Source organism: Chrysemys picta, chromosome 5, assembly GCF_011386835.1.
Source record: "Chrysemys picta bellii isolate R12L10 chromosome 5, ASM1138683v2, whole genome shotgun sequence".
Taxonomy (NCBI): Eukaryota; Metazoa; Chordata; order Testudines; family Emydidae; genus Chrysemys; species Chrysemys picta.
The window spans coordinates 25,240,402-25,262,054 of NC_088795.1; the positions used below are offsets into that span (position 1 = coordinate 25,240,402).

At 44.5% G+C, this 21,653-nt stretch overlaps 3 protein-coding genes across 11 annotated transcripts in view; 1 reads left to right on the forward strand and 2 right to left on the reverse strand.

Moving 5' to 3' along the window:
- Positions 1-12,838, reverse strand: part of PKD2 (polycystin 2, transient receptor potential cation channel) — a 42,770-nt gene extending 29,932 nt beyond the window's left edge. Inside the window, exons 1-2 of one of the 3 annotated variants that reach the window (XM_065597525.1) lie at positions 12,779-12,838; positions 2,786-2,896 (exon numbers count right to left, since the gene is read on the reverse strand). In XM_065597525.1, coding sequence (XP_065453597.1) covers positions 2,786-2,876 — 91 coding nt within the window. In that variant the 5' untranslated portion in view covers positions 2,877-2,896; positions 12,779-12,838. Of the gene's footprint in view, positions 1-2,785; positions 2,897-10,425; positions 10,481-11,855; positions 12,360-12,778 lie in introns of those variants that run through there. The other 2 variants (XM_065597523.1, XM_065597524.1) reach the window with 2 other exon arrangements.
- A 3,792-nt stretch (positions 12,839-16,630) lies between these two features.
- SPP1 (secreted phosphoprotein 1) overlaps positions 16,631-21,653 on the reverse strand; it is a 34,687-nt gene continuing 29,664 nt past the window's right edge. The window contains exons 7-10 of the mRNA XM_065596138.1: positions 20,070-20,174; positions 19,618-19,659; positions 18,221-18,490; positions 16,631-17,428 (exon numbers count right to left, since the gene is read on the reverse strand). Of these exons, the coding sequence (XP_065452210.1) occupies positions 17,000-17,428; positions 18,221-18,490; positions 19,618-19,659; positions 20,070-20,174 (846 nt within the window). The 3' untranslated portion in view covers positions 16,631-16,999. The remainder of the gene's footprint in view (positions 17,429-18,220; positions 18,491-19,617; positions 19,660-20,069; positions 20,175-21,653) is intronic.
- Positions 20,895-21,653, forward strand: part of SPARCL1 (SPARC like 1) — a 208,496-nt gene continuing 207,737 nt past the window's right edge. For all 7 annotated transcript variants that reach the window (XM_065596120.1, XM_065596127.1, XM_065596124.1 and 4 more), the window contains exon 1: positions 20,895-20,939. The gene's annotated coding sequence lies outside the window, so the exon portion shown is untranslated. The remainder of the gene's footprint in view (positions 20,940-21,653) is intronic.

Genomic DNA, 21,653 nt, shown 5'->3' on the forward strand with positions numbered 1-21,653 from the left:
AAAAGTATTCATTAATCTTCCCCCCCCAAGGGATAACCACTAAAATGAACTAAGATTCTCTCTGTGTGGGTGTGATATATTATGTGTAGTGTTGTTATAGCCATGTGTGATGAAGAGGGAATTTCTCATAGCACTTTGGATGCTGCATGTTTAACCAGGTGGTGGGGAAAGGGTGATTACTATTTGCAGAGATCCCAGCGTCACTGTCGCCTAGCTGCCTGCCCCTCTCCCCCCCCCCCTCCAAAAACCCAGAAGACAGTGCGTGGACATCTGGGTGTCTAGCAAATAATGAACCTGGACTGCTGTCCCCCCCTTGCAGGAAGCCAGCCAGTTCAGACCAGCTGGAAAACAAAGAGCTAAGGTGTATGGTCAGGTGACGATGTCTGCCTGGTAAGAGGAACAAAGGATTGAAGAAGAGCAGGTTGGGTTATTTAAGTGTGGTCTGCTGGAAGTAGGGGCACTTGTGGACTGGGGGCTGGAAGAGGGCCCTGGGCTCTAGTCAGACTCAGTTGGACTTGGCTGCAACTTTTCCACTCTCTATGCTAACTGAAGAACTGCTTATGCGGTATTCCAGAAATTTAACAAATCCTTCCGTTTTACAGTGCTGTCTGAGAGTCACTCTAGACTAAAGAGGTCGGGATTGCATTTCTCCCTTTGGTTGTGCAAGTCTGCCCCAGGGTCCAGTTCAAGTGGATCCACTGAGGGGAGCTCTCAGAGTGAGGCAGGCATGCTGAACGCTCAGAAGTGCGGTCCTAGGAGGCACTGAAGCCAAGGGGCTTACCCCAGTGAGAGTGTAACCCAAAGGGGGGGTTAACACTCTAAAGGGGCCCTCCCTGGTACTGATACAGAGCCGTGCGAAAGCACCGGACCTGTGGTAACTGTGACACCATGTTGGTTCCAGACAAGAGAGACAATGTGGGTGAGGTAACATCGTTTACTGCAACAACTTCTGTTGGTGAGAGAAGTTTTCAAGTTTACACACAGCTGAAGAGGACCTGAAGAGCAGCTTTTTGTAAGCTCAAAAGCTTGTCTCTCTCACCAACAGAAATTGGCTCAATAAAAGATATTACCTCACCCACCTTGTCCATCGTGTATTAGAAATTCCAATATCTGCCTCTTTGGATTTCTTTACCTTTACTTTTATGTAAAAGTAAAGGTAAACTTCCCTATAAATAAGACTGATATCTGAGCATCTACTCACTATCTTGTGCCAATGTTTAGTACCACATACTTTACCCAAGATTTACGTCTGTGTATTAGCATGCATGAGGCTGCAAGCCTGTTTAGGACACTCAATATTATGTGCACATGGAGAGAGAGTCAAAAAATGTTAAAGAGGCTACCACCGCCAGTCTTTCAACCACTACAGGAACTTTTACGCTTAAGGATATCTGGTGTTGTCTTAATTGATAAAAATCAGACCTTTTCAGACACTTTCTAAATTTTAATTTTTGACTGTGATCAATAGCTCATGCCTTTCACTATTCGATGACGTCAGATACAGAGGATTTGTGCAATGCACCAGCTTTTAAACAGTCCCTTGGAGGAACCCTCTCAGCATGCCAGAACCTGAAAAGGGCCCCATTTCTTCCACAAGGGTAGGCCACATGGCCTCAATGCCTTTAGGACTGAGGGAAGGTTAACACTTAAAACACTGCATGGGCACAGCTGTACTGATGCAGCTGCGCCGTTGTAGCACTTTAATGAAGACCCTGTAGGAAGGAGTAGAGCGTTCACCCATCAGCACAGTTAATCCACCTCTACAAGACGTGGTAGCTATGTCGGTGGAGGAAGCTCTCCCGCGACACTGGCACTTAGGTTGGTATAACGACATCACTCAGGGGTGTGGATTTTTCAGACCCCTGAGTGATGTAGTTATACCAAAGTAATTATGTAGTGTAGACCTGCCCTGAGCCTCCAGAACTCCTATTTCACACCATGAGACCCCTCTTCGCAGACTTTTTGCCCTCTTCAGGGATCAATACTCCTCAGCAAGTATTTTCAGGGACACCAGAGTAGGGTTTATCAGTCAACTGAAATTCACCAGTGGAAAATCTTTTGTTAGCACAGAGAGGCAATGGTTAAGACATAATCCATACTGGCCAAACCAGGGTTCTTGTGAACCATGCTATTGTCTGCTTCTATCCCTGTCTCAATCCCAGAGAGCTGGTCTTTCTCTCCCAAAGGCCTGCTCCTACCCTAACTTCCTGTCATCTTTTGGTCCATTGTCGTCCTCCTGCAGACGCAGGCTGAGTTCACATGTTCTGCCCAATAGAGTTTCCTGTAGATAGGTGGCAACTGTTCAGTCCTTGAGGTTCCCATTGTCTTTCTGGATCCTCCATTCATATGGGTCAGTTTCAGCCAGTCCTTTAAGGATGCATTCATGTCAGCCCAGTTACATGACCTAATGCCCCATGTCTCCTGTTCTGTCTCAAGAGAAACTTTTTAACCCTTTCATTCCATGTAGCAATACAAAACAGAGGCACACACAGGAATGATAACTATTACCAAAGTTCCCACTTTTTAAAAGGAAGGTATTATTATTCTCTTTTGAAGGTGGGAAAATTGAGGCAAATGGTTTGAAATTATTTTTTCCAAGCTCACACAAGAAGCCAATGGCAGAATTAGAAACAGAATCCAAGTATCCTAAATACCAGCCTCGTGGCCTAATCACTAGACAACACTCCTACAATCCTGGGGTAAAAACCCTCACTGTTCACTCTTGGGTCACACAGAACAGACAATTAGTATAGAAATTTGAAAATTAATGGAAAATGGTACTTACAGACACACAAGACCACAAGGAAAATCACATATGTGATTAGTTCTCGTAAAACACTTTTCAGGTATCTCTCTCTGCTAGTGTTTTCTTCCATCAATCTTGTACCCCACAGACCTTTAAAAAGAAATATTTACATAAATGCACATAAGGCATCACATATTAGCCACATTACCGATATAATTGAGGCAAAGTGTGCATAAGTTTTGTCGTGACACAAACCATGACACAATTATTGCTGCATATTCTTCTATAAGACTTTAAACTGGAGAAATGTGGGCTTGGCAGATACATAAGTGGATACATAACTGGTTAAACAACAGCAAATAAAGAGTAACTATTAATGTCAGATTGGAAGGAGGTCTCAAGTGGGGTTCCACAGGGATCTGATTTTCTGGACCCAGTTAATTTAACATCTTTATTAATTACCTGGATATTGGAATACTGATCAAATGTGCAGATAACACAAAGCTAGGGGGATTGCAAACACTTTTGAAGGATATAACTCAATTTCAAAGGGATCTTGATAAATTGGAGAACTGGGCTATAGACAACAAAATAAAATTAAACAAAGACAAATGTAAGATGCTACACTTAGGGAAGAAAAGTCAAATGCACAAGTAGAAATTGGATAACTGGCTTGGCAGCAGTTGAGAAGGATCTGGGAGTTGTGGTGGATCACAAACTCAACGTGAGTCAACAATGCAATGCTGTTGCAAAAAAACAAAAAAAACAACGCAAATGCAGTTTTGGGCTGCATTAACAGAGGTATAGCTTGCAAGTCATGGGAGGTGATAGTACCACTCTACTTGGCACTGATCAGGCCTCAGCTGGCGTACTGTGTCCAATTTTGGTCACTGCTGTATAGAAAGGATGTAGAGAAACTGGTAAGGGGGTATGTGAAGGAAAAAGTTTGGGGACCCCTGCAGTAGAGGCTTTAATAAGGCTTTCTATATTTCTTATTTTTCAGTGCAAGAAGGAACTATAGTTAGGGCATCTATTAATGTTTTAAACACTGTTGTTCCACTTTTCCAGAGCCAAAAATCTTCCCCATATCTACAGTTTCCATGGGAATCTGGGCATTTGTACTAGCTGAAGAATCTAGGTCCAATATTGGGTTTATGACACTAGCTTGCTTAAGAAGCTTTAGCATTCAATGCAAGAGCCCCTAACTGAGGGCTAGTCTACATGGCAGCACTTTAACGTGGCTTGTGTGGTCGCGGCAGAAAAGCCACCTCCATGAGGGGCGTAGCTCCCAGCGCTGGTGCACTGTCTACACGGGCGCTTCACAGTGCTGAAATTTGCTGCGCTTGGGGGGGGGTGTTTTTTCCACACCCCGAGTGAGAAAGTTGCAGCGCTGTAAATTGCCAGTGTAGACAAGCCCTCAGCCTTGCTATACTCTCCCGAAGGGGATCAGAAAACAAAGGAAATTAAAAAAAAAAGTGTCACCAAAAGGTCAATTGTTAAATGTTATCAGGACAGAATGTATTAGCAATCATCATATTAACAACAGGAAAGTAATAAGGAACAGAGAGAAGCTTGGAACAGCTGCTGATGTTCAATTCAGCATTGCTACCTCCAGCCAACTGTTGTTTAACTGAAAAGCAAGCCAAAATGACCTAAGTTTAAAGGAGGACAGAGAGAAAAAGATGGGGGGAAAAAACAACCCAATTTGTTCCTGCAAAGCCAAACAGTCATCATTCTCAGTTTTCAGGTATTTTAAGTAACCAGCCTTAATAATTCCCTTTAGCTCACTAGTGGATGGAAATAAAATTATCTGAAAATCTCTGAGAAAAAAAGTTTTATATTCGAGATATCACAGTAATTTGGAGTCAAATTTAACAGCAACAATGGAAAATTAAAACAAAGGTAAACTGGATTATGAAGCAAAAATTTAATCCCAGCTGTTGCAAAGAGTAAAATCTGAATGATCCAGCTGTTGAAAAGGAGCTTCACCCAGCGAAGAGAAAGATGATAAAAACTACAATCTTCCATCTGCATGCAATGTTAAGGTTCATTCCACAAGCATTAGCAGAGCAAATATTTTTAGAAACCATTAAAGCACACCAATTCAAGACATTACCTAGCCACAAAGCCAAATAGGAAAAGACATTTCAGCACAGTGAGTAATAACTTTAGCATAAGCTTTCCTCTCAGTTTTCAGTCTTTAACAACCCTTCATTAATATACATTAATAAAAAGGTGGAATTAGTTCTACCACAAGGAAACTAGGTTTTTGGTTTTGTTTTTTACTTTGTTCTTCAAAGCCAAAGCTGAAAAATTTACAGATAAGTGCTGCTGCAGTTTACCATATAAAACGCCCAAGAATGCCAAGTACTAGTTGTCAGTACATTAGTCACCAATAAGAAATGTAGCAAGCAAAATATTTGCTAACTGAAATTCTGTCATATTAGAGAAATATTGTAAATCAGCACGGAGCGGAAAATTACAGCTTTGAAAAATCCAGCTCATGGAGTAGGCTCACCAATAAAGTAAATCCAGATTCTATTGGCCATTATATTTCTTTTAGTGCCTGAGATTTTAGGACTGATGTCGCCACTTTACCATTTTACTAGTATATTATTCTAGATCAGAGTTTCTTAACCTTTTTGTGCTGGCGACCCACTTTGGGCTTACAAAAAAAATGTGACCACCCCCACCAGAAAAAATTGCACCCCCCTACCTTATGCTCAGGGCTAAAACATGTACATTAATTTTGCAGGGCCCCTGGTGACACAGAGCCCCAGACAATTGCCCTGCTGCCTACCCCCTAACGCTGGCCCAGTTTGCGACCCCCCTAAACTTGTCCCACGACCACCCCCAGGTTTAGAAACATTATTCTAGATAATCAAGAACACTGCAGGTTCAGGGAGTCAATGTAAAGATTTGACTGGAATCATCTCTGGACCATCAAAATTATCTCAATTCTAGCTATAATTTACCATTTTCAGCATCCCATTACTGACATATAAAGTCATTCATGAACTTTTGATCCATGCTGAAGTGAGCTACCATTCACTTCATCAAATTTTTATCAAATCCATAAACTAACACTTCTCCTTCATTTGCCTGCAAGGCATATCCATAGATTACAAGAATTCAGATGAGGTGTCACGTTGTGGTGATTAAAGGGAACTACCAAACAAAGGAAACTTCATCTCATATTAAAAATCTGTGCACAGAGTAAATTGAATTTGTTTGAGACACACAGGTTTTGCTGTATTTCCTTTTATTTTTAAATAGCTTGTATATATTTGGATTTATAAACAAAAAGGTACCTCCAAAGCTGTAAGCACCCTTAAGTTGTTTAAAAACACAATTAAAAAACCAAAACAAGCCAAAAGCAACTCATAATATATAGCAGCAAACAGTTAAGCTATACAGAAAATCAGAAACATAAAACCTCACCCTCCCTAAATTTGCCATCCTCAAGCAACATCTCCTCCTCACAAAGCAAACATAAAAGAGGAATCTTATACATGTCCTGAAGTTCACATTGCTTAGTGAAGCATCAACTTCATGACTACTATGACCCAATAAGTGCCAAATGTAGCAGCCTTCTTGTTTAAAAATAACAATTAAGAATATTAAATTCAAATAAGAAAAACATTAAAGGAAAACGCTAGGTAGATGAATTTAGTATTCATGAAAGCGACAGAAAAACAGCAATGACTGAAGCAAGGCCTAGCACAGAAGAGGAAGATTGTGATCTTCCTGACCTGGCTCTACAAATATACCTCAGTCCTAACCAGCAAAATATCTCCTTACTCAATATTGGCCCTCTCTGTAACAGACAACTGCAGTCATGCAAAGATCATGTGACGGGTTGTAATACAAAGAGCAGGATAAATTCAAAGTACTTTGTTTTGACCCAACTTGGAATTTGGAATGCAAGTCACCAGAGATGAAAAGCTACTGCACTTACCCCCTCTGCCAATATATTGGTATACCAATAATTTCTACCTATATTTCCAAGTGCACTGGCATACTCTGTGTATGCCTCTATGAATAATTTGTCTAAACAAATCCTGTTTAACCAACATAAAATTACTCAAGATAGTTCAACTCTAAGCTGACTGTGAAGAATTACAAAGGGATATCACTAAATTGGGTGAGTGGGCAATAAAAAGGAAGATGAAATTCAATGCTAATAAGTAATGCACATTGGAAAAAATAATCCCAATCATACATACAATGATGGAGTCTAAATTAGCTGTTACCACTCAAGAAAGATCTTGGGAGTCACTGTAGATAGTTCTCTGAAAACATCTGCTCCATGTGCAGTGGCAGCCAAAAAGGCTAACAGAATGTTGGGAATCATAAGAAAAGGGATAGACAATAAGACAGAAAATGTGATGACATTATATAAATCCAGGACACACCCACATCTCGAATATTCGATGCAGTTGTGGTCGCCCCATCTCAAAAGAGAGATATTAGAATTGAAAAGGGCAACAAAAATGATTAGGGGTATGGAACAGCTTCCATACAAGGAGTGATAAAGAAGTGATTAAACTGGGACTTTTCAGCTTAGAAAAGAGACAACTAAGGGGCAATATGATAAAATCATGAATGGTGTGGAGACAGTGAATAGGGAAGTGTTATTTACCCCTTCACATAACACAAGAGCAAGGGGTCACCTGTTGAAATTAACAGGCAGCAGGTTTAAAACAAACATAAGAAAGTACTTCCTTACAAATGCACAATCAACCTATGGTACTTGTTGCCAGGGGATGTTGTGAAGGTCAAAAGGCTGGGTTCAAAAAGGAACTGGATAACTTTATGGAGGATATGTCTATCAGTGGCTATTAGCCAATATGGTCAGAAACACAACCCCATGCTCCAGTTGTTCCTAAACCTCCAACTGCCAGAAGTGGGGCTGGACCACAGAGGATGGATCACTTGATAATTGCCATGTTGTTTCTTCCCGCTAACGCATCTAGCCCTAGCCAGTCATAGACAGGATATTGGGCTAGACCAGCGGTTCTCAAACTGTAGGTCGGGACCCCAAAGTGTGTTGCGACCCGATTTAAATGGGGTCACCAGGGCTGGCTGCAGACTTGCTGGGGGCCAAAGCCTGAGCTCAGGCTTCAGCTTCAGCCCTGGGCAGCGGGGCTCAGGCTACAGGCCCCCCGCTTGGGACTGAAGCCTTTGGGTTTCAGCTTTGCCCCCCTACTCACTCCGCCGCCCAGGGCTCGGGTTCCGGCTGCCCCAGGGTGGCAGGGCTCAGGCTTCTGTCCCCACTCTGGGGTCATGTAGTAATTTTTTTTTTTTTTTTGTCAGAAGGGGGTCGGGGTGCAATGAAGTTTGAGAATCCCTGGGCTAGACAGATCATTGGTTTGAGGCAGCATGGCCATTATGTTCTTAACCCATTATGACTACTTATCACTAGGGCCCTACCAAATTCATGGTCCATTTTGGTCAATTTCATGATCATAGGATTTTAAAAATAGTAAATTTCATGATTTCAGCTTTTTAAATCTGAAATTTCACGGTGTTGTAATTGTAGGGGTCCTGACCCAAAAAGGAGTTGTGTGTGTGTGTGGGGGGAGGTCGCAAGGTTATTGTGTGTGTGTGGGGGGGGGGTTGCGCTACTGCTACCCTTTCTTCTGCGCTGTTGCTGGCAGCAGCACTGCCTTCAGAGCTGAGCAGCTGGAGAGCAGCGGCTGCTGTCTGGGAGTCCAGCTCTGAAGGCAGAGCCGCTGCCAGCAGCAGCACAGAAGTAAGGATGGCACGGTATGGTATTACCACCTTTACTTCTGCACAGCTGCCTGCAGAGCAGGGCCCTCAGTCAGCAGCCACCACTCTCCAGTCACCCAGCTCTGAAGGCAGCAGCACAGAAATAAGGATGGCATGGTATTGCCACCCTTACTTCACCACTGCTGCTGTCGGGGCGCAGCCTTCAGAGCTGGGCACACAGCCAACAGCTACCACCCTCCAGCCACCCAGCTCTGAAGTCAGCACAAAAGTAAGGGTGGCAATACCGTGACCCTCCTGCAACCCCCTTTTGGGTCAGGACCCCCAGTTTGAGAAACGCTGGTCTCCCCCCATGAAATCTGTATACTATAGGGTAAAAGCACACAAAATACCAGATTTCACAGGGTAGCGGGAGGACACCAGATTTTACAGTCCATGACGTGTTTTTTATGGCCATGAATTTGGTAGGCCCCTACTTATTACCTTCTGTGTTTCCGGTTACCAGTTTATTTACTCTAACAATGCATCAGATACTGCAGAGAATCTTCTTAATCTAATGCTCTGGTTTGCATGTACCAACACTTAAAACACACTGCTAATGCTTTTGCACCATAACTGACTTCATATTTAAACATACAAAATATTTGAATACAAGGTAAGTACTACATTTTCCATTCTTCAGTGACATCCCTGTTCTCCATGAAACTTCAAAAATAAGTGTGTGTTTTTCCAATTCTAGACTGAATAGTTCCTTAAGTTATGCTGCAGTGAATTTCACCGGGCCTTGATATAAAGGTGTTCAGTTTATCTGTAGTAAGCATCCTTCAAGCTGTACCTTAACATTTCAGACTTGGTCAAACAAAACCATTTTACTTCCAAAAGGGACATGTACATTTAAGTAAAACACTATCCATATATGTGGAATGCCCCAAGCAGCTAGAGGGCATATTGAGCACACTAGCAATTTAAAATTTTACCTTTTATTTTCTTATCTTGCAAAACCATAAAATGTAGGCCCATCAGTTTCCACAAAGCATGCACTTTACTCGTGACATCACACCCAATAGCATAAAGAGAATTAAATCAGTCACCAGAAGACAGCATGCAAGAGGATCAGGTGATTCAAGGTGGGCCTGCACCACAAAAAAAAAAAAGGTAAATTTTAAATGACTGAGGTGCACCACCTTCCAATTGCTTATTTTGCCTGAGAAAATTGTGTTAGACTGATCTCCCTGACAGCCTGGCTGACAGAATCATATCTTGCAGTCTCTTCTCCTGACAACTTCTTCCTCTCAGAAGATGCTAATTTTACTTCAGGCCCAGCTCCGTGTGGTACAAGTCAGTGGAAGGACTTGTCCAAAAAAATATTCCCACTTGTTCTAAAACCAGTTCAACTGTAGTACAGTAGGATCATTGAGTATTTTAAAAAACAGATTTCCTGAGGGCATACACTGACAAAGTTTGAACTGTCCAGCAAGCAATGTCTTCCTTTCCCAGCGTGGAGTGGTCAATCATTAAAAAATTGTATTAAGGTAACTGGATAGTTCAGAGGACTAGCAGAGGAATAAAATGTCTTTTTCAGCTAGTCGGGGACAAAAGCTGGATCTACACTAAAAGATGAACTGCTGCTGAAAGTGTTTTTTTGTACAGTCAATCATTTTTCATCAACAGGTTCCACAAACCAGTATTGAAAACTGTTCTAATGCTAGCACTGATCATACCAGTGTAGTCTTGACTGTTTTCAATACTGTTTCACATACCACAATTGATCCAACAGTATTAAATTAGATAACACAACACTGTGATCATCACAAAGTCATGGTCAGTATTGTGCCATCTAATTCAAGTGCTTGCAGTCATGTTCAGACAATTTTTTAAATGTAGACAAACATGGCGAAGTATATCGGAACGGGAGTATGGGAAACTTATTACAGTTGCCTAGGCTGTACCTGTTTCTTGGTTTAAAAAAAAGGACTTCACTTTCCACATCTGTCAAGGCAGCTCCTTTTCCAAGCACTAGCTATGCACACACAGATAACAGGAACAATGTTAAAGGCTTTAAACCCATCAGACAACAATAATTATTTTTATATACAGTAATCAAGCACTACTGTCCACAATCTCACACCACAAAACAGGAACTTATTTCATTGTGCAACCTTTCACAAAAATTTATGCAGAGTGTGCATGCTGCATAACGGAAACAGTGCATTTTTGACTTTCACATCCAAATAAATAGGCCTGAAACTGAATACAGTTTGGTAGATTTGTTCACTTCTTGTCAGCTAATATTTGCCAGTTTGCACCAGTTCAGATTATCCATCTAGCTGCAAACTTTATGGGAAAAGTGGTTCACTCCATTCACCATTCACTTTTACAGTTACAAAGATTTTCTTTGAAATGAAGAAAAATCCTGTCTAAAATACCGAAGCCTTTTAATTTTTACGAATATTGACCTTATGCAACTGTAAAAAACAAGAAAAACAAAAACAGTGTGGGGCATTTCCCATGCCTTCTCCCCCACAAAACTGGACCCCAGTGAGCATCTCTGCAATGCCAATTTTTTTAGCAATAGGACTACAGTGGGCCACTGAGACTACTGTAACAAATAGATGATGTATATAAGCCAACTGTGTATCAACAGCGCCTTTTTACTTTGGCAGCTAATGACAACACTTGGCAGCTAGGCAGCACTTCAAAGGACTGTACAAAAAGGTAATTAATCCCAACACCACCTCTGTCTGGTAAGTACCCATCAATCTGATTATATAGATAGGGAGCCTGAGGCAGAGAGACGAAACAACTTGGCCCAAGGTCACTCAGAGATTTGGTGTCAGGGTAGAGGGCCCTGTGCCTCCAGAAAAGGTCACATATACAATTGCAAATTCTGGGTGCAGCCTGACCTACCTTTCCTCAGTGTGATCTCTGCCCTACAAAGCATCCCCTGCAATTGACAACCTGGAAGAAGCAGCACAGGCAAGAAAGGCAAAGAGCTAGAGCAGTTTAAAATAAGGGGCTGAGGTTGTGAACAGGAGTATGAGTGAGTGTGTGTGTGTGTGGGGGGGCAACATGGGAGTGAAAGGAGAAAAAGAGGGACGAGCTTGAGCTCTACAGAGCGTGGGGGAATGGAGTACAAGGTTCCAAATGGCCAGCACAAGGGGCAAGGACTCGAAGCAGAGGGGTGACCAGGTGGGAGGGCTTAAGGGACTGAATGTAAGGAAGCTGGGGGGTCTCAGCCCCTGGGGCAGGAGGGGGAGCAGCCCATGGGGGAGGAGGGGAGGCAGAACCTGGGGGGGGCGAACCTCGGGGGGCCCATGGGGCGGGGGGGGGGCAGGACCTGGGTGGGGGGGACGGGACGTAGAGCGGGACTGGCTCCTACCTCGCAAGCGGCGCGCCAGCCTCTTGGCCCAGGCGGTGCGATAGGACGGAGGGGCCCCGTCCGGGGGCAGGTGTGGGGTCAGCGGGTCCCCCCCGGCGGGGCTGGGACACGGAGCCGCCCCCACGCCGCGTTCCCCCCGCCGGCGCCGCCGCCGGCCGCTGTCAGGCTCCCCGGCCGGACCCCGGGCACTGCTGGCGCCGGGGGAGGAGCCGGCCCCGCGGCTGCCCCACTCCACGTCCATCTCCATCTGCAGCACCGGCCCCGCCGCCGCTTCCTCCGGCTCGAAGCCCGGGTTGTCCCGGCTCCAGGCCTGCCGCGAGCAGGAGGAAGGCGGCGGCGAGTAGGGCCCGCCCGCGGGCTCCTGGATCCGCCCCAGCTCCAGCGGCCCCCCACCGCCGCCGCCCGGGGAGGAGAGCGCGGCCCTGGCGCCCCCGGCCCCTGCCATCAGCCCGCTGCAGCCGCCCAGACTCCGCAGCCGCGGGCGGGACCGCGCGGGGAGCTGCTGCCGCCCCGGGACCCCCCCAGAGCTCCGCCCCCGGGCCGGGACCGCCCCCAGCCCCCGCCCCGTCCGGCCCCCAGAGCCTCCCACCCCCCTTCCTTCCCGGCCCAGGGTGAGCGTGGGGGAGAGAAACGTCCCTCCCGCCTCAAACCCAGTCGGCACAGACCCGCGCCCCCACTGCTGGCCATCCACCGCCTCCTCCCTTTCCCCAGCCCTGCCCCATTCCTGCCCCCCACGCCCCGCTCCCTCTCCATGCACCCCTTACACACCGACATCCTCCCTCCACACCCACGTGCCTCATCTACCGTTTTACCCCTCGCATCCTCCTACCCCACCTGCACCCGCAGCTATCCAGCCCCTGTGTGCACACCCCGTGCAATGCACACGCACACAGACACACTCATCCCCCCAAACACACACATACCATAAACCTACACGCCTCAAAAATCATCCCTGGACAGCGCAGGATCCCAGTCATTTCAGTGACCCTGTACTGTAGATCTGTCAGTCACTAATAAATCAAGATGATGCTTTGCTTTGTTTGTCAGTATTCTGGGAGAGCTCCACCCAAAGCCATTCTTAGCATTTGGGGTGAGCCTACAATACAATTCTTTGCCACAGTTCAAAGGTGCAGGAGGACTCCTGGTGATTATGATCACAAACACAGGGCCAGCCTGAGGGTTTGGGGAAAGGTTAGTGTGCTTATTCATTGGCCTATATCCCAAATTGAACTGTCTCTTTCACTCGCTTCCTCCACCCCACCAAAGCTTTAGTGTGAGTGTGTGCATGTGTGTGCGAGTCCCCTCTTCTCCCACAACTGTCTTTGCACTTTTTTCCATGCTGCCCATTAGGCCTGGATAGGGCCCTACCAAATTCACAACCATGAAAAATGCGTCAAGGACTGTGAAATCTGGTCTCCACCGATGAAATCTGGTCTTTTGTGTGCTTTTACAGATTTCATAGGGGAGACCAGCGTTTCTCAAATTAGGGGTCCTGACTCAAAAGGGAGTTGCAGGGAGTCACAAGGTTATTTTAGGGGGGTCACGGTATTGCCACCTTTACTTCTGTGCTAACTTCAGAGTTGGGCAGCCAGAGAGTGGCGGCTGTGGGCCAGGCAATCACCTCTGAAGGCAGCACCATACCATGCCACCCTTCCTTCTGCACTGCTGCTGGCGGTGGCTCTGCTTTCAGAGCTGGGCTCCTGGCCAGCTGCTGCTCTCCACCTACCCAGCTCTGAAGGCAGCGCTGCTGTCAGCAGCAGCACAGAAGTAAGGGTAGCAGTACCACAACTGCCCCTATAGTAACCTTACGACCCCCCTGCCCTCTACAACTCCTTTTTGGGTCAGGACCCCTACAATTACAATACCATGAAATTTCAGATTTAAATAGCTGAAATCATGAAATTTGCAATTTTTAAAATCCTGTGACCATGAAATTGACCAAAATGGACCATGAATTTGGTAGGGCCCTATGCATGGAACACCCTTGCTAAACAAATCTCTCTTCGCAACTCATTTCTATGGTGATGCCTACAAGAAATGAGCCAAGTGAGGGAGTAGTTAATATGTAACTGACACCATTGTCGCTGTGAGTGGTGTTACACAGTGGCTGCATGCTATGTGCACCACCTGTGTGGAAGCAAGCACTGTAACCACGTTGAGCCCTAAGTTCTATAGGATCTACCTCTCAGCGAGTTCCCATAAACACTATCATACTTTGTGTAACTGAGGACACTTTTGCTTGGGCTGCTAGAGTCAAAAGATGCAAATATCCTAGGCCAAACTGTTAAATGACTCCCCAACCCAGCCCTTAGGGTTACGAAGGCCGTCCAGGCCAGGATTATGAAGGTAGCACAGTGTCATTGTAAACCCTGTGCATTGTCCCAGTATTGCCTTGGCCTCCTGTAGCAAATGCCAAAATCACCTTATTCAGTTATAGTGGGCAACACTAATTGTCTCACACATTGCGGAGAGGGAGGGGGAGTTCAAAAATCAAAACACTGACTAAAAACCCAACCTAAGATTTTCTTAGAAAAAAACTCATGATATTTTGGGGTTCTGACCTGTGGGGTTGGCAATACTGCTGTGGTCCTGCCTACAGTTGGCTGCTATTAGCTACCTGCCAGGAACAAGAGCTCGACCTGCCTCTTTGCCGCTTGTTGCCCAGCTGTGACTCCTGTTCTGGCTCTCAGGAAGCCTGTGGCTCTGTCCCAAGCATAATAATCCCTCTTGATCTGAGAATATTATTTCCTTTTTCCTGCAGACTGGTGATTCAACAGGGCAACACAGTGCTCTTCAGTCTCCACTGCTTTCCCCCCAGCTCAGCAGAGAGCAAGGGGGAAAAATTCTAGTAATGAGCTAGCAGGTTCATTAATTACAGGTCTTTATAGTAAAAACTAAAATTTTGGTGAGCATAGTTCCTATGCTTTTGCCTTTTATTATAAATTTCCCCCTTCTCCCCCATTCTTCATTTGTTGTTTTTATTTTAGATTTTGTTTCTCTAGACCAGTGGTCTCCAACCTTTTTATGCACAGGATCACTTTTTGAATTTAAGGGCAACCCAGGATCTATCCCACCCCTTCCCCAAGGCCCCACCCTGCTCATTCCACCCTCCCCCCCCCCCCCCATCACTCACTGTCCCCCATCCTCACTCACTTTCACCAGGCTGGGGCAGGGGATTGGGGTGCGGGCTCTGGGCTGGGGCAGGGGTGCAGGAGGGAGTTTGGGTGCAGGAGGGGGCTCCAGGCTGGGGCAGAGTGTTGGGATGCAGGAGGGGGTGTGGACTCTGGGAGGGCATTTGGGTGCAGGAGGGGGCTCCGGGCTGGGACAGACAGGCTTCTGGGAGCAGCACATGGCCAGGGCAGGCAAGGAGCCTGCCTTAGCCCCGTTGCACTGCTGGACTTTTAGCGGCCGGAGATCGCAATCGACTGGCAGAGACTCCAGGGTCTTCCAGTTGATCATGATCAACCAGTTGGTGACCTCGGCTCTAGACTATGATTTAAAGGTTTTAGAACATGTAGAGAATGTCATTTTCTTGTCACAGAGTAAATATTCCTTATGGACACAAATTCTTTTAGCAGTTGATTAAATGTACTTCATACTGGATTAAATTTACTCACTGTACTTTTTTCAAAACTGAGATTCAACACAGAAGTAATTTTCACTGTATTGTTATTGGCAAGACATGCACATAACAGAAATTAACATTTTTTAGCTTTAGAATCATGCCACTAGAGGTAAAACTTCCAAGCTACTGACTTAGTTAAAAAATTCAAATACTTGTCAGACTTTTAAGTTTAAAATGTGAAATGCAAAACAAAACCCAGGCCCCTTTTGAAATCATTTACAGACTCACAAAAGTGCAAATTTATTGCAGCCTCATGGAGAGTTTTTAGAATCCAAAAATATCTTCTGTCTTTCTTATTCTGTCCTGGTTTAGCAGTTGTTACAAAGCAAAAATATGTTGGATTGTTTTTTAATGGCTGCTGAGTACAAAAGGAAAATACTAGTATGTGGATCCATAATGTGAATTTTACAGCATCCTTGTTTAAATAGGGACAGTTTGAGAAAAATCTTTGGGGGAACACATTTGTTTGTTTGCGTTACTAGGTAACATTACACATGACAAACTCCTTTTTGGATTTCTATCGGGAGGTGGAGACTGCCAATCACTGTCTTGGGTGGGATTAACACTGGAGTAACTCACTACTTTGGCAACTGAAATGCCTCAGTTTAGCATGCAAGACCAAAAAAGTAGAAATGGTAGTTTAAATAGAGAAGGGATAGACAGAAGGAAAGAGCTTGTTTCTGCTCCCACTGAAGTAGATGAAAGTTTTTGATAGTGCATTCTTTGGGAGCAGAACTGGGCCCATAGTGGGCAGCACAATATTTAATTTTAACTATATGTTAAATAATATTTTGAGGGTACAGTTAAATTATTTTGCAGTCAATTTGTGTGTGTGTTGTGGGAACGGGGAATAAATCTGAAGTCGTGACATTAGCAGCCAATGTGAGTGTAAATAAATAGTGATGGTAAGATTCCATTCCAATTTGTTGCTAAAGTAATGATAACTCTTTGTGATAATGGCAGAGGTCCCTGTTAATTTTGAATGCATTTGTATACTCCTAAAACTTGTGTGACTAAATATTGTTCATATTTTAGGAAATTAAAGTGGTAACGTTCATCGAAACAGATAGCTCATTTTTTCTGAGCAAGAATTGATGAGATCAGTATGATGTGTAGTCTCCATTAATTACATTGACACTTAATACAGATGTACAGGGTTTTATAGTTTTATTGAAGTTACAAAATACAACAAAATATACACTGGAATTCTAAAACCATTAAAGTACAGTATCATAACAGGTAACATTCGCTCTGTGTGTAAAACTATATTTGTCTTGCCTCTCTATATTTTTCTTCATAACAGAATCACAATCAAATAGCACAGTAAAATATGCAGTAGAAGGGCTTACATTTCTGTAATGGAAAGGAGAGCTAATACTGCATACTTGAGTTTGCCTGGTTAATAAAGCTGCCACTAACCACTGCTACAGCTAGAGATCAAAATCACAATGTGTTTAAATTTGCAAATAATTCTGGAAATGAATCTGTTTCCCCACCCCCCCCCTTTTTTTTTTCTGTTTTAAAGAATGACTTCATTGTCTTCAATGCTTTTATGGTCTTGAGAGTCTTCAGTGCTCTCAGAAGTTTGATTGCTATCATTGACTTCAGGGATACCATCAACCTGTTGTAGGTCCTCAATTTGGGCCCGCAGCTGTTCTGTGCTTTCATTGCTCATGTGACTGTCTTCTGAGACATCAGGTTTGCTGTTGTCGCTGTCTGCCTCCACACTGTCAAGCTGCTGTTGGCTGTCGTTTTCCATGCTCTTATCGCGTGACCTGCTGTTGACTTCATTGCTGTCCTGCATGTTACTTTTGTCATCCAGTTCCAGGCTAATGTCAGATTTCCCTGGAAAGCGGTGTGCAGCAGGTTGGGCTTTGAAGGAATCCACCTGCTGGCTTTCTGTTTCTGGTTTGCTGGCATCCTCCTCTGAGACCTCATGTATGATGAACTGCCAAACAAAGGTAAAGCATAATTAATAGGCATCCTAGATTATGAAGAGCCAATGAATCACTAAACACTGCAATATTCCACTGAAACAGGGTATGCCTTTTGAGTTCAGATGCTCTTCAAGACCTATAGGTTATTGGAGGAAGGGCATGAGATAGGAGGGGGAGTAGGGGAAGTACTGAGACTTGGCTGAGAGCAGTCTGCTCCAGGCTGGGAAGGAGGGTCAGGGGGGTTCCTACCTGCTCATTCCACCCCTCCCTGTCCCATTTCCTGCTCCCCAGCCTGATTCCAGGCCCTGAGATAGCTACTCCAGCCCCTCTTCCTCCTGCTTTCACTGCTGCACCCCCCACCCACAAGATGTGCACAAGTTTAGGCAGTGGTCAAGCTCCCGAAATATTTCCATTGCGAGGTCGCTTGCCCTCCTGGTTCCACCTCCCCTGAGGTTATCCATGTTCTGCAAAGCACTGTATACATTTACAGAGCTATAACAAATGTTTTATAGTGCTATACGAAACATCGGTTCAGTACTGGCCTCAGGTCTCACACATGATTATACCATAAGGCTGCTGGCCACCTGGAACAGTGGGACTATTTTCCTGTCTCAGTGCGTATAGGACTATAATACTTACTAACTTTAATGAGTTATGTATCCATAACAAGTAGAAATACACCCCTCTAATTTTGCCTGTGACTTGTCAATCTCCTCCGCAGCTAATGCCCACAAAGAAATTTCCGTTTTGAACATTATCCTCCATTTATCGTAACCCGGGAACCATTGACAAATGGTATTTACCTTTCCTGCAGCTTTGTAGAGCTTGCTAGACTTCTCCTTATGGTATACGTCTGCCAACTTTGCTTTTGCCCTCATTCTATAGGCCACGCTGTCTCCTCTGCCTGAATTATCTCCCCTTGTGGGGAGGGCAGGAGTTAAAGGTGTAGTTACTGGGGCATCAGTGGGAAAATCGGTGACAACATCCTCATCTGATTCATCTGTGTCATTGGAATCGTTATCATCATGATCACCATCATCTTCATTACTTACACTTGCTGGCTCAGGAAGGCTCTGAAAAGCATAGAGACAATTTGATAGTGTAGCATGCAATTGCATTGTTATAGATGTGAGGTTAATATTATTACAGTGTCTCTCTGCGGCCCTCTCAAAGCGTATTACACTGTTGCACATTCTAAAGCTGAGGCAGGCAGATAAGATCCTACCATGGCATGGTAAACGTGGTAGCAGCTCCAGGTTACTCCCATGATGAGACACATTCCTTGAGCAAAGAGGGCAGAGCCAGGTAGGAAAGCAGGTGCTAATCAGGCAGAATGTAGCAGTATCTTAGAAATGAACTGGTGGCTTGGTGCACTTGTGGAGAAGTGTGTGTGAGCGGGGAAGGGGAGGGGGATCAGCAACTCTGTGGTGTTCCCTCCTATGCTCCTAGGGTGCTGTGGCTCTGGGAACACAGAATCCAGAAAAGGAGAGAACAGCCCTCTGTAGCATGCTCCCTTGAGTTCTGGGTAGATTTCCTGGTAACAATTTGTCCAGAAGTTACTTCTGGTTGGCCCAGCAGTAACTTTTCCACAGCTACAGACACTCCTCGAGGGGATTTCAGCAAACACTTCTACTCCTTCCAGACAGACAGAACAAGCCCAAGGAAACTACACAAGTAGATGTTTGCAGAGTTTCCTAATCCCTTTGTGGAGGCATGGGATAGCATGTATCCTAAGGTTTGTCCTTCAGGTTTATGTATGTTTTAGTAAGTTTGTTCATTAATTGAGGTTTTGTCATAAATTGTTTCACTACAGATGCAGAATTTGTTTAGAGGCTGACGTTCATCAAATACGCACTTGTGAATCCCTCTGGTTTAACACTATGTAGAATTTTTTGGGATCTACTGTGCTGATTTCTTCAATATAATTAGTTATTCAGATCCCATTCTCCCACCGCTTCAGTGGGAGCTAATTACATTTTGCAGCAGGAGCATAGAGCCCCAGGTTCTGTAAACTGCTGTGCAAATTATAGAAATCTGGTTGCTGTATATTTTATTGATCCTGCCAGGAGTTTTGTTTTATTTAGGAACAGATGTCAGAGGAACTACTTTGGAAGAGAATGTTGTTAGAAAAAATAGATATTGGGATATGATTGCTGCTGTGCTGTATACAATAAGGCTTGAGGTATAGATGAAGACTTACCTGCTGCTCGGTGTCAACACTTTCGTCTGAAGAAAAACAGTCCTGAAAAAGAATATGAAAAGGAAATGTAAATGTGGAGAATCATACCTAATACAGCTGGTAAAAAAAATTATGACAATTTTCACACAAAAATTGTGGAAACAATTCATTTTTTTTTTACTTTTGAGAAATTTTGACCAGCTGGTCTAAAAATGGCAGCAACAAGAATTGTGACACATTTTTGTAGGAAACTAGAAAAATTTCCACCTGCTCTAATTTTAACCTTCTTCTAGGTCTGTTATTCTGGGAGCTGATAGAAGTTCCACACTTGCTATAGTTACCATTGTGGCTATCACTAAGGCTCTTATATGCTACCTTTCTTACTGTACAAAATTTTCCTACCAAAGCAGGGTTTCTATAAATTTCTCTTCTAACCATTTCTGCAGGTAGCTATCTAGTGTGGCTTTAGATACCTGCTGAGGTGGTACCAGAAATTCTTGTGTTTGTGCTGGTCTCACACGTGATTGTGTATGCACATGCTGGCGGTGATGTCTGTGAGAATGATGGCTCCTGGAATCCTGGAAATAATAAGAAGAACCAAGGTCACAATTCAAGATGAAACAGATCGGAGCATATGACTTGAGGAGAACACATATGGTGAAGCTGCTTTTCATGCAGATATGGCATGTGAAATACCTGCTCTCTTTGTATCTATTTGTTTTTAATCATTTACTAAGATGGGAATAAAGTGCAGAAGAAGTCAACAATCCAAATATACATGTATATGTGAAAGGACACAATATTAGAGGTGTGCCTGTACCAAACTCCTGGAGGTAAACATTCCTAAACCTTGTGAAGGTTCAGATCAGAATTTTGCAGCTGGTTCCTGTGTCAGTAATAATCAGCACACTCTCTCCTCCTCCACCCCAAGAACCAAACACCTCCTAGTTTTGGGGAAGTTTGGATTTGGATCCAAATGTTGTGGGTTGCACCACTCTCTACACAAAATACATACAATCAAACAAGGGGCTTAATTCTCCTTTCATTTACACTGGCATAAATCAAAGTAACTCCACTGAAGTCAATTTAAATGAGAGGAGAATCAGGTCCAGTGCATTTATTAGCTTACTCATTCCAACCCTGCAGGCAGGCTATCACTATTTCAGTTACTGGTCTGAGCCTGTACTGGCGTGTGACCTGATTACCTGTGGTTACTAGGCAATCGTGGTATGTGAGGCACAAGGGTTAAGCATTAACTGGCACCTGGACCAATTTTGTCATTTATTTTCTAAAGAAATAAACAGAAGAGTCCCTTGCCCAGACAGGATGCTTTCTCTCTCAAGGTAAGAAATGAGAATGTCATTGACTGATATAGCTCGAAATAAGGAGCTGGGTGGTGCTACAATGCCCCAGTGTGATCATTAGGAGGCACAATCTCCTTCAGGGTATGTCTACACAGCAAAGAAAAACCTGCAGCTGGCCATGCCAGGGCTCACAGGGCTTGAGCTGAAGGGCTGTTTCATTGCAGTGTCGACATTCGGGCTCAGGCTGGAGCTCGGGGACCCAGGGTGCAGGATGAGCATGCTTTCTACCACACCTCTTAAGGGGTGCCACATACTCCCCATTGGGCACCTGCGGAGCTGCGTGGAGGGAGAGAAATTATGTCCCCACTTCCTCATTACCACTCTGTGCTCATTTGGGGCGGCCAATGCTTCAGATGCAGTAGGAGGGAGCCCTTACTATCCCCCGGCTTCTTCCCCTCCTTGAACACCTCGGCTGTGGCTAGTCATTTTCTGGACTGTCGGAGCCCAACTCTCTCTTGACTAACATATCTGGTAGAGTCTCAGTGACTTCACTGGGGCGGCACAGAGTATAAGGGCAAAGTGTGGTGTGTGCTTGTTAAATCAGCAGTATGTGATTTAGAACTATTTGACAAATACATGCAGCGCACACATCCAAATGCACCATAAATTAACCTTTCCTTTGACACTATCCTATGTTGTGCAGAGCACCTCCTGGCAGGTGCTGAGTGCCTTCAAATCCATTCAAGCTGAGGA